Source organism: Rhopalosiphum maidis, chromosome 1 (genome assembly GCF_003676215.2).
Source record: "Rhopalosiphum maidis isolate BTI-1 chromosome 1, ASM367621v3, whole genome shotgun sequence".
NCBI lineage: Eukaryota > Metazoa > Arthropoda > Insecta > Hemiptera > Aphididae > Rhopalosiphum > Rhopalosiphum maidis.
In genome coordinates, this window is record NC_040877.1 from 49,460,166 (window position 1) to 49,473,624 (window position 13,459).

The 13,459-nt window shown below is 25.4% G+C and overlaps 1 protein-coding gene across 1 annotated transcript; it reads right to left on the reverse strand.

Annotated features, from left to right (window-relative positions):
• Window positions 1-1,262: 1,262 nt before the first annotated feature.
• LOC113560874 (fatty acid synthase-like) lies at window positions 1,263-13,459 on the reverse strand (the record flags this gene model as incomplete). Its single annotated transcript, XM_026966988.1, has 33 exons — window positions 13,321-13,459; window positions 12,920-13,243; window positions 12,647-12,847; window positions 12,122-12,360; window positions 11,387-11,620; window positions 11,043-11,246; window positions 10,798-10,932; window positions 10,458-10,688; window positions 10,192-10,381; window positions 9,170-9,399; window positions 8,781-9,085; window positions 8,447-8,594; window positions 8,202-8,312; window positions 7,997-8,105; window positions 7,486-7,920; window positions 7,238-7,398; window positions 5,921-6,085; window positions 5,610-5,843; window positions 5,356-5,552; window positions 5,080-5,280; window positions 4,933-5,002; window positions 4,690-4,863; window positions 4,452-4,631; window positions 4,193-4,391; window positions 3,910-4,102; window positions 3,696-3,838; window positions 3,518-3,626; window positions 3,301-3,439; window positions 2,912-3,194; window positions 2,366-2,649; window positions 2,073-2,300; window positions 1,548-1,772; window positions 1,263-1,442 (listed from the first exon to the last, which is right to left on the reverse strand). Coding segments are annotated over exons 1-33 (6,600 nt in total), but the record flags the coding sequence as incomplete, so codon positions are not given.

A 13,459-nucleotide genomic window follows, 5' to 3' on the forward strand; every position in this document is an offset into this window, starting at 1 on the left:
ATTTACATCACATATCTGTAACATGTAATGTTCTAATAATTCAATAAGTATGTGTACTTGAAAATCCTATACTTGCATATTATTAACTATCAGAAATATAGCAAGTAAACAAATATTATATAATCAAATATTCAATTAAGATAGATTTCAGTAATAATCTTTCAATCATTCAATGTGTTGAACTGTTGATCACTCTCTATTCATTCTAATCATTACCTATTAATTCATAATTATATTGATTATTTATGATGCACGATGCACATACTTTTAACGATACCATTTAATTAGCTATTCGCACAATGAATGATATATATTATTATACGCAACATACCTACCTATAAATAAAATAATAGAAAATTTTTTAAATACTTTATTAATTAAACAAAACAAAAAAGAGTCTTGGTTGATAAATTATTTAAATAAATATATTTTATATTTTTATCTTGTGTACCACATATCACAACTATTCAACAACGTCCACTGAAACCCCAAAATCTACCTGATAGAGAAACTCGTTCACTACACTAATATCATTTTAATATATTACATGTTTTTAGATTATATGAAAACCTCCCTCCTCAAATAAAAATGTATGATTCCTATCTTTTTTTAAACAATTTACCAACCAATATTTTAATTTGTTTTGTTTAATAAATATCTATAGCATTTTTAAAATCTGGGTAGGTATTAATTAATGCTAATATGATATATATTTAACATTTAATAATAATGTATTTATATTTATTGTATATTATTGAATAAAACCTATTATCACAAATATTTCTAAACTATATTGTATTAGTCTTGAATAAGTAATAATTGGGTATTTATAAAAACTATCTCAGTTTTGGTATTGGGGTTTTAAAAGTAGTATGGAAACAGATAAATCCTTTGGATATTTATGAATAAAGTGATTAATCAGCTGTGATAATAAGTAGACAGGAGGTATAGCTAAAAAAAATTGCAGCTAAACATAGTCATATTCGTTTCTCAAGTGTTCTGAAAAATCTTACTGAAAATCTTTCCGCAATAATTTATTCCACACTAATTGTTATCATTAAATTGTTGAAATATTGTTCAATGCGAGTAAGCTGTAAGCTTGTTACCTGATACCAAAAACAAACTAGGTTATAAATTAAATTTGAAGTTATACACAACATTAAATAACTATATAAGTTCTATTAACAATTTTAAAATTTATTGAATAGAAAAACCAACTATAATAACTATAATATTGTAATTATTTTTATTTATGCATTTTTCAAATATTTTTGCATATAAAAGTAGAAATTTTTGTATTTATCACTCAGTGACAATTCCACTCCTATCGGATACGAATGAACAATATTATTATTAATGATTGAAATCATTTTCTTGTCTACCATCATGTGTTTATAATCCATCCCAGAAATTATATGGACAAATGGTGGGTTGAGACAATACTGTGAAAAAAAAAAACAAATTATACATAGTGGACAACCTTATTATCCCTTAATTTTAATTCAGGAAAATAGGAAATAAATAAAAAATTACTTAGTAAAACTTACATCTTTTAAGTTAGTGCTATTAAATTTAGATGTTTTTTCATATCTAAATATTACAACTTTTGAATGTATTTTATTTGAAAGTGGCTTAGTTTCTAATAATGTTTGTAACTTATAGCGAATTGTATTTAAAGCTTTCTGTGTGTTTTCTTCAAACTGTTTTTGATAAGCTGACATATTTATCAACTGCGATTCTTCATTATAGTTTTGTATAGGATGTTTAGAAAACTACATAAATTATAAGAAAAATGCTATGTTACTGATTTTTAAGTAAAGTAAATTATTAAACGTTAAATTTATGACGGGTATATGAATCGGATAAATTAATAATAACCAATAATTTCTTAAATTTAAGTAGTACTAATATTTATAAAACAATCAAAATATATCTATATTAAATTAATTTGTTTACACATATAAAATATATACTTACATACATTATTTAAGAACATCAGATTTACTACTTTAAAGTAGGTATATAAATATTTTTGAGGTAAATGTTTGATAAATAAATGTTTTTATATTTACCTTACTTGATAATGAACCATATACTGTATTTAGTTTCTTAGTGATATAGCCATTAGATAAAAATTGTTTCGCACACTCTGCTAACATTTCTGGATCGCCTTCTAATAATGTTACAGTAGTTAATGTTCCTTGTGCTTCCAATATTTGAGCCATTTTAAGAGCAACGGTTCCGCCCCAAGATTCACCAATTATAGATACATATTTTTGATTTGTAATTTTTTTTAGTTTCTATGTTCGAATAAAAATAAATCAGCTTAGTTATATTTAGACATATCATTGCGTTAAAAGCTTACATTTACTAAAATCTGTGATACTTCATCGATGGACTTGATATCATTGGATAATTGGGCTTCAAAAACTGGGTAACTCAATTTTTCAAAAAATGTTTTTATGAGTTTTGGCTTAAATCCAGGTATTATGAATACAGGTATGACAGATTTTAGTTGTGATAATCTAGGACTTCTAGTTGAAACTTCGACAAATTTTATTTCTTGAGTTTGTATATTGTTAAGAAAATGTAATTCATCACTTGATTCGGGAAAAATATTTGTGATTATATTATTAATTTGTTGATAACCTAATAAAAATAAAAAAAAAATAATATTATTTATAATATAATGAAAATATAATGGTGCCACTCATATTATAAAAATAAATTTAAATTAAAATATATTATAAAACATATATAATAATATAATATAATACATAATTATTTTGAAGTGAAAACAGTTTTAGCTTATTTTTATAATTTGTGTACTTGTAATACACCGGAGACCAGTTGATCTTTTATCTGGGTAAACATATCATGCTTTTTTTATTATTTAATATAAATGTATTACTCTCTGATTTAAAAGAGCCATGTTCTGAGCATACAAATGATGAAGACTCCGCTGTGTATGATTTCTGTAACAAAATATCCAATGAAGGCAATATTTTGGATGTATTAGTCATTTGCGAAGACATTCCATCCCAGGAAATATTTAAAGCGTTCAATCCAATCGATTTAAGCTCAGAACAAATAGAATTTCCATTACTTAATAAACATACAAACGAACTTGTTAATGTTCTATTGGTATGCTTTTCAAAAGCATATCGAAGATTATTAATTTTATCAATATCAAACTATGACAAAAAAAAAAAAATTATTCATACAAATTATTATACTCTACTCTTAATAGGTGAATGTTAATTTTTAAAAGCCTGCTGGGTTATTTATATTTTATAGTACCTGATTCACTATAAAAATGGAATCCAAAACTTTAAAATTTGTCAAATTATTTAACCAGTTAAGTGATTCCTCTTTTGATTTTAAATGCAAATCTGATTCAATTTGTACAGATACATTTCGTGAAATGAGTCTATCAAATCTATATAGAAAAATATAATCATGCAGAATATTATACATTTAACACTTATATATGACATTCACAAAAGTATTTACAAACCTCCTACAAATAGTAGATGACATTAAACACCTTTTGACTATGATTACAATTTTTTGAGCACCTCGGTCAACCAACCATTCAGCAAGGTCTAGCCAATCTCCTCTATTTCCTGTAATTTAAATCACTATTTAAGTTGTATAAAAAATGTAATAAATCGAATAAGTAGAGAAATATTTACCAACTATTAGATACGTTTTATTAGGATGACATTCGTATGATTTATATTGAAGTTTTTCTTTTAACTTAGAACTCTCATCATTATTGTTATTATCGTCTATTGAAAGTACAACTTTTTCAGATTTAATCGATACAGCATTGGATCTAAATTAAACACAAATTAATAAAATTGTTATATTTATGTATAGTTAACATGTATTTTATAAGTTATTTACCTCATTGTGTTAAAAATGTTTATACCATTTAATGATGTAATTACAAAATAATTACGTATAGGCTTTAATACACCTTCATTTAAACCGTTCATTAGTGCTTGTTGTACAATTTGTTTATTTAGAACACTTTCGTTTAACAAAATTCCTGAACTGATGGTGAAGAACGATGTGTCTTGCAAAAATATTCGTGTTCCTTTTGATTTATGACAATTGTTTTTATAAATTAAATTACTCGTAAAATAAAGTTAATAGTTTAAATTTAAATTTTATAATATTTGTTTACCTAAGTATTTTTGATTTTTCATATCTGCTTTTGAAAAATTAAAGAAACTTCCATGCTTAGCTAATGTACGAAAAGAAGCTTCAAATGATTTACCACTCAAAAAGTTTAATATAAAATCTATTCCTTTGGATTTAGTTATCATTTTTAGTTGAACGTCAAATTTGTTATTGGTGTTCACAAGTATTCTTGATCGCAATAGCTGCAATTTAAATTTTATTTAATTATATTTTTTATTATAACTATCGTTAATAACTTATACCTCTGGGAAGATACTAGATAATTGTTCTGCTTGTTGGTGTGAGTTTACAATAGCGTACGTTTCACACTTTATACTTAAACTTATTGCAATTGCAGCTTGACCTATTGGATGCAACCCAGAAGTTACCAAAACGGAATTATCTTTTTGAAGTTTACACAAAATGTTAAAAATATAATAATTCTGAAATTATAGACATTAAATTAGTTAATTTGTTGTAATTAATTGCAAGGGTAGTCACCATTGCGTATGCCAGAGGAATAGTGGTTGCTTCTTCTAGTGACCATGTCGATGGTATAGGCCATGATAATAATGGATCATAAATCATTTGAGAAGATATTTTTTCGAACGAAGTAATTCCCATAATGGTTTTATTATCAATATACCCTGAGTATTCCAAAGGTCCAAATTCGTTCTAATGAAAATAAATACAATATTATATTCTTTAATACATGAGTTATGACTTATATTATTAAATAATTACCTCGGTGTTTTCTTCGACAACTATTTCTTTAAAATTCAAACCAAGATATTTTACTGTTAATTTACTTTTACTGAAATAAATTAAAATAGTGTGATAAAAAAGTGATTAAGCAATTAAAATCATAACATTTTTTTTTATTCAACTTACTTATTTTTAGTGAGATTTTTGAACACTAAATTTTTGTTGAACTTAATATCATTTTTTAAATCTTGAAGAACAATTTTTTTATAAGAGCCCCAACCGCCATTTTTATAAATATTTACTATTAAATCTTTTGATAACTGATTTGTATAAAATGTCTGGTTAGAATCAAAATCTGGTGCGTTTGAATCCAATATAAACAAAAATCTAACATAAACGTACGTATAAATTATAATATAGTATACAATTGTTTTGTTGACCAAATTTTTATTATGCACTCACCTTAATTTTTTTGATTTATACTTTTGTAAGATTTCGTTAACATAAACATTAATGCCTTCCAATGGCTCAGACCTTGAAATTATATAAATCATATCTTTCGATGAATTATTATGTGTCTCTAATGCTTTCCAAATGCTCAAATCATATTCATCATTTGTTGGTTTTATAGATATTACGTTCTTGTCTAAGACAATTACCTAAAAAAAAAAAAAAAATTAACCAATATTAAATAACTAATACAAAATAACATTTACCTTTTTCATCAATCCTAAACAGCAGTTATTGTCAAATTTTTGTTGTGTGATAATTTTCCAATCTTTAAGATCTTTAAGTTTGTTTTCTGAACATACTATAATGAAACTACATTTTATATTGACTAAAGCTCTTGTTGTATCTTGTAAGTAATTAACATTAGTAACTGTGATAAATCTTCTAGATTCGTCATTTTCCGGTACGTTTTCAATGTCATGCCAATTTAAGGTCTCATTCTAATAGTTATATTATATTTTATTTTAATATTAAATATATTATTTTAAAATTATATTCATTAAGATAAAACACTTACATGCATTGTTAATTGATTTTCAAAGATTTGTTTGATTGTTTTTGTACATAATTTAGATAAAAGATCGTCAAAATGGTATGGAGTACATAAAATTAATTTTTCTGAGGTTTTATCAAAAGTATCTGTTATTATATCCATAGAGTCATAGATGAAATGATTAATGTTCTAAAATTAAAAACAATATTAAATGTTTAAAATAATAATTTACAACAAGTTTATTTTTATAATTTTTAAAACTAACTAAGATTAATGCATTTTTTTTCAATTATTTGTGTATATTTTATTCTATTGAAAATTATACTAGTTCAACAAATTATAATGTGAATCTCCTAAATTTTAAGTATATGAAAAATTTGGGTTTGAAAATTGTTTGGATATAAATTAATTATTACTATATATTAGTATCAGTATTTTTAATTCCTGATTTCATATTAATTAACATGTATACTGAAACATTTTCGTTTCACACTTATATTTAAGAAATAAATAGTTGTATTTGTGACTAATTGTTACTACAACCACTTTTAATATTTCATCAATACTTGTCTTATTATCACTACATAATTTACTTTAAAATTATTCTCTACCTAAACCACCATTGTGTTTGGCTAAAATAGTCGCTTATGAGATTATTACAGTGAAAGGTATTTCAATTATATAGGAGACATCTTTAACCAGAAGACTTTGCTCCAAATTAATTGCAATTTATGTATAAATTGCGCATAATTTATTATTTTTATATTTAAGCTAGGCTATCTGAATAAAATTAATATGTATTTACTTGTTAAGTGTGTTACCTAGAAGTTTTGTGTTATTTATTATTATTTATTAAACTGACTTACTACTAGATAATATTTTAGTTCATTATTATTTTTTTTTTATATTCATTTAAACACTAGTTAAACTCTAAAGTATGTCTGAGCTCATTGGTATTTTTTCATAGATCACAATCAAAGCTGTTTAAATCACAGTACATATTCACATACTTAACACACACCTTGATAATGTATCGATGTAGTAGTTTGCACAATATGAATCTATATTATTTATCTAGTTATGCAATCATAATTTAATTTTAAGTTACTGGACTATTCAGTTTATATATTAGTATATTTAGAATACATTATAATATTAAAAAACGTATCTATTTTATCTGTTAAGTATAAATCTATTTGTAGATAATAATACTCATAAATAGTTTTAAAATTATCTAAAAATTAAAATTGATATAATTATGTAATTAATGACTGTATATTATGATTAGTATATAAACATATTAAATTAATTTTTAATTTTTATAGATAAATAAAATATTACTTTGCATTGTGAGAGATTGAATTGAATAAATATCTCTTCTTGTACATTTACTACTGCAGAATTAATCACCGGCAATATTGAATGCCCATATTTTATATCTGTTATTTTTATTCCGTCACATGTTATTTCTTTAGTTGCGGTGTTATAATTTACACATACATCTTAAAAGAAAAATATTGTAAACTAAGTATTAGCATTAAATTTTAGTAATATAAACTTTTAATCATAACGTGTGATGTATATATTACCTCTTTCTGTATTTGTTTTTAACATTGTCGGATTTATACTTATTTGCCTAATAGAAATTGGTGTTTCTATTGGACATGTGCCTAAATTTTGTAATATAGGAAATTTAAATAAGCCATCAAGAAAATAAATCCAATCATTTTTCCATTTTATATTGCCTTGGATATAATTTTTATAGATATTAAATTTGGTAATATTTTTGAAATTCTCCCCTAGATTGAATCCGTTATTTTTGAATATCTCATATATTTCATCTTTTAGTACACACCCTTGAAATTGATCAGATGTTATATCACATTCTATTGGTTTTTCTGTTTTTCTGTTTAAATGTATATTATTTAAGAAGCTTATTTGACCAGAAAAAATAACTTCATCATTTAAATAGTATTCAAAATGACCAGATCCCCATTGAATCATTAAATTACCTTCAGCTACATCTGTAAGATTAAGAAATCACTTTGTAACAATTGACAATATTGAAATTCAATACCTTTGATGGATATTAATATTTACTATTTGGATGGACTTTGATATTATTTTTAAAACGTAGATTATCAAATTGAACAGATTCTTCGGAAAATGTTTTAGAATTAATTTCAACAAACATTTCCCAAGTATTTATCTAAACAAACCATAATCAAATCATATGAACATATCTAACAAAGTACGAGTATTAGTCAAAAGAGTGTTTAAAATATATATGGTACAATTATCTTACCATTATATAAGCAAATGGTATAATATGAAGATTATGAACTTGGTACTCGGTTAAATGAATACTATCATTAACTAGTATAGTAGTTGTTCTTTCACCAAAGAATCCATGTATCTAATATTTAAGTAAAATAAATAAAATTTAATATATATATTTAAAAAAAAACTTATAATATTTAATAGAAATAAAATAAATTATAATATGATTCAGGTATGTAAACATATTTTGAATTGAATGTGTAATATTACTTGTGAATTGGTAGTTACAACAGGTGTCCATTGCTCATTATGGTCCCAAAAAGGCAAACTTTGAATACTGGGAGTACCTCGACTAACAGGAAATGAAATTTTTGGATAAATATTTTGAATTCTAAGATTAACACCATTTGCATATAACCTAAAATTAATGTAAAATGATACATAATAATAAAATAAAATGAAATATGGCTTTACATCTAAATACACTATATCCTGACTAACAAATAAATAATAATCTATTAAATAAAAATTATTGACATGACAAGGACATGAAATGCGTTAACAATTTTAAAAAAAGTCCTAAAGATAACAAGCGATGACTCACTTTCCTATAGCAGAAAGTAGAAATCGAATTGAATCTCCATACATTCTCTTTGTTAGTGGCACATTGGTTACTGTTTCGGGTAATGCTTCTTTTAATATTGCCTGAAGGAGACCATGAGGAGCAATTTCAATTACGATGGCATCACTAGGTATATGTTTTAGAACGTCTTCAAACAACACACTACTCAATAAATTGTTTGTATGATATTCTGGTGAAGAATATTTTGAGAGGTCTAATTCCCATTTTGTTTCTGGCAATGAACTGCTAACCCATCTTGATGATCTTTTTTTCGGTACTCTGATTACCTATAAAAAAATAATTGGATTATTCAACATATATATTTACACAATAATGAAATGAAAATAATATATTAATTTTATTAAACTAACATCTTTTAAATATTTAAGCAGAGTCGGACCAGCGGATTGAATATATCTACTATGGAATGCAATGCCAGCAACATTGACAGCTTTTGCAAAGACACCTTTGGATTTTAATTCTGACACAAACTCATTGATGCTGTCAACTGGACCCGATATTGTGCAACTAGTGGCACTATTATGACAAGCAACGTCAATGTCATGTGGAAGTTTATCTTTTATTTGGTCGTATCCAAGTCCTAAACAAACAGTTAAAAAAAAAAAATTAATTACAAATATTTTACAAATATTTGGTGGTATATTGTAGATATTTTTTTTAACTTTCTTTCTAAATGGTATCTTAAACGCTCCTAATTAACTTGCTGAAATTCTATCTTAAGATCCTACCAGTGGAGTACGAAACCTAGCCCAGTGCTATGTCTTATACCACTCTACTGTCTATGATTACAATCACCCACTACACGGTATGCTTAGAGTTAAGAGGATACCATACCCGAGTGTGTTGTCTCTGTCTTACTAACATACATAATAAAAAAATTGTGTTCAGCAGAGCACATTTTGTGATGTTAGCTTTAATATTAAGTGTAAATTTACCCATTATCAAATTCAAAGGTAAGAACATTATCTAGAAAATTATATATGCTTTTATTGATATAATTATATTAAAGTGAGTTATGAACATTTTAAAGTTGTAATATTTTACATAGCTAACTCACTTTAAAATAATAATATCAATAAAAGCATATATAATTTTCTAGATAATGTTCTTAACACAAATTTGTTATGATGCATGTTAGTTAGACAGAGACAACATATATGTGTATGGTGTCGTCTTAATAATAAAAATATACTCTAATTATTTTAGCTGCGTTCTCAGGCTATTTATATAATTTGTATGTTTATTTATTATTATTGTAAAGTTTTATTATAGCTTGTTACTGTTACTTAATTTTAATGCCAACATATATGTATCTTTGTTAACTGCCAATTGGCGTAAAATATAATTAAATAAATAAATATTTATATATTACCAATGGCCGCCATCATTCCAGGAATAAGTTCTGTTTCTAAAGAAGCTCGACCTCGGGCGTAAGCAGATAATATCATTTCTTCAGCCGTAAAACAACCGTCAGCGTAGGCACACCCTAATTCTCCGACTGAGTGGCCTATAATCCCATCAGGTATAATGTCTAATGCTTTCAAAACTTCTACTAATCCAATCTAAAAAATATAAATATACATAGTATAAATTTTATACTTATTTCTCAAATTAAGATATTATTTTATTGATCTAAACCTGAACCGCAGCAATTCCAACAAAAGAATTAAGAATATTATCAAATATTTTTGGATTTTGGCTGGTTAAAATGTATTTGATGTCGACTCCTAGAGGCTTTAATGTGATATCACATTTGTTTATAGCATCAGCGAAAACTGGAAGTTTCATAAGATCTGTGCCCATTCCATGCCATTGTGATCCCATACCGGAGAATATAAACCATATCTGTCGTTTCTTCATATCAACATTCTATAAATATTATTTTGATGTTACATGGCAAAATATCAATAATATTTTAATACATATTGTATAATTTAAATTTAAATTACAATAATTATATTAAATAAATGTGAATTACCCAAACTTCATCTATCCGTGATTCATCTAATGTTGGGAAAATAGAAAAACTTCTGAAGAAATGAGCATTGATATTTCTAGTAAACACGTCATTGGTCAATGCTAAATATTCCGGATCATTTCCGTGACATTTGATCTATTAATAGTAGATAATCAGTAAATATATATTAGTACTTAAATTAAAATTTTACGCTCCATCAATTACTATAAATAATACAACAACATTTAACTCAAATGTGTATTTACTTTTTTTACAGTCGCTCTAGTATTTTCTTCATTCCGCCCAGATGCTAATATAAGTCTTGGGATAAAATCATTACTGCTGATATGCTTGAATATCTGTTTTTCTTTAATGTTTCTTTTTAGAATAACATGACTAAATGCATTTAATAAGCCAAAAGAATTGATTCCAATAATATCACCATTGAAAGGAGTTTTTTCATTAATCACCTGCATGACACAAAACATTTAAATATTTCATGTATATGGATTAAGGAATAAGGAACAATACTTTTTTTGATCAACATAAATTTTCTACAAACTATTTATTAGATATTATAATGAAAAATATAAAATTTATAAAATCTTACTTGAATTTTTCCATTTTTTAACGCTGCTACACTTTTATTTGGTTCTAAGTAATTGATGTTGGGTGGTATGTAACCACTTTCTAGTATAATTATGGCTTTTACAATTGACATAAAGAGACCAGACACTTCACAATGGCCTATATTACTTTTTACGGAACCTACTTTTAATGGAAACTTCCTCTGTTTAGTACAAAATACTTCATCCATAATATTTAATTCCATAGCATCTTCAGTCTAAAAATTAACCCAATATTACATTAATATTTATTTTATCCATTTATTGCTAATATCTAAATTGTATAAAAAGAATTCCATTAATTAAGCTTTTAAGGATTATATATATAAATATAACTTAAATTTCATTAATCACAATAAAATATTTACAAATACACATTCAATGATTTCTCCAATGCATATTATGATGTTATGGTTTTTCATTAAAAAACGAAATTTCATAAAAATAACTAGATCTAATGCCAAACAAAATTAACTATGAAGATTAAGTTTGATTTTTAATTTTGGGTTTTTATTCAATTACTACATTTTTTTGATTTACATAAATAATATACCACAATACATCCAATTAAAATTTTAATCGTTTGGGAATGAATAATGATATTTTTAATAAATGTATACTTAGTGAAGTGTATTGATTTAAAATTATTTATGTTATCTTTACAGACTTTAATCATCAGTTAATTGTATTATGTTTTGCCAAATATTGGTTAATATCACCTTTATTCCGGATCCGTAAGCTTCAATGAATTCTATAGAAGCTGGGTCGATATTAACTAGTTTATAAGAATCTAATAGTAATGACTTTAAGTTATTTCCATTGTGCTCAGTTATATGTCCTTCGTGGTCCCCAAACTGTATTGATCTTACACTCAATAATGTTCCATAAGAACGTTTAGCTTCAGATGCTTTTTGAAGATACATAACAATACAAGCTTCTGACCTGTTATAACCATCAGCTAAAAATAAAATGTGAATTAAATACATTTAAAATAAATAATAAAATATTAAACCATCTTGGTTTGTGCGCACAGGTAAGCAGTATTCGTTTTATTAATTAGTATGACTATTTATTAAATATAAAATATATCCCAAGTTGTATCCTTAATTTAAAGTAAAAATAATAAAAAAAAAATATTAATTTTCAACAATAGGTAATATAATACATATTATGTAAAGTATGTGTCAACGTGAATGTAACATTATATAGTTTATCTTATTTATTTATTTTTTTTAAATATTTACCATCAGAACTGAATGATTTTGTTTGAATATTTTTATTCAATCTATTTAACCCTTGAAATTGGAATTGTATCTCTGGTCTAAGAGTTAAATTTGTAACTCCAACAATTGCAGAAGATATAAAACCATTTTCAATCATTTTTTTGGCTTTTTCTAAAGCGTTTGATCCACAAATCCATCCTCCATCCATTGTAAAACTAGGTCCTGTATTAAATGTATTTGTGAATCAATTAGATACAATGTTATTTTTAGTATGATATGTTTTAATATAGGTACCTGTTAAATTTAGAATGTATGAAACGCGGTTAGCTTGCATTGTTCTACTCCGTCCTAACATTGAAAATGCAGCAAATTTAGAGGAGTCTAATGAAAACATTTCTGTTTCACTGATAGCTGAGCCTGAAAATACAGCTGTATTTGTTCCTCTTAAATCCGCTGGACTCAAACCTGCATCGAAAATTGCTTCAATTGAACGTTCTATGTAGATTCTCGTCATTGCATCCATAGATTCAGCCAATTTAGGATGAGCACTGAAGAATGTAGCATCAAATTTGTCAACATTTTTCATTTTTCCGGTTCCAGCAATAGCACCAAGTTCGTCTATTCGACATAATATCATTGAAAAAAAATAAAAATCCATAACAATAATATAGAAAAATTGAAAAATAATTATGTACTTGGTCTCCATCTTCTCGAATCGATTGTTATTCCATTGGTTTTGTTAAATAGTAAGTCTTTTAAGTCTTCCAACGAATCGCATTCAGGAAATACTCCTCCAATACCTGATATTACAACTTCTTCTTTTTGTACAGCCAT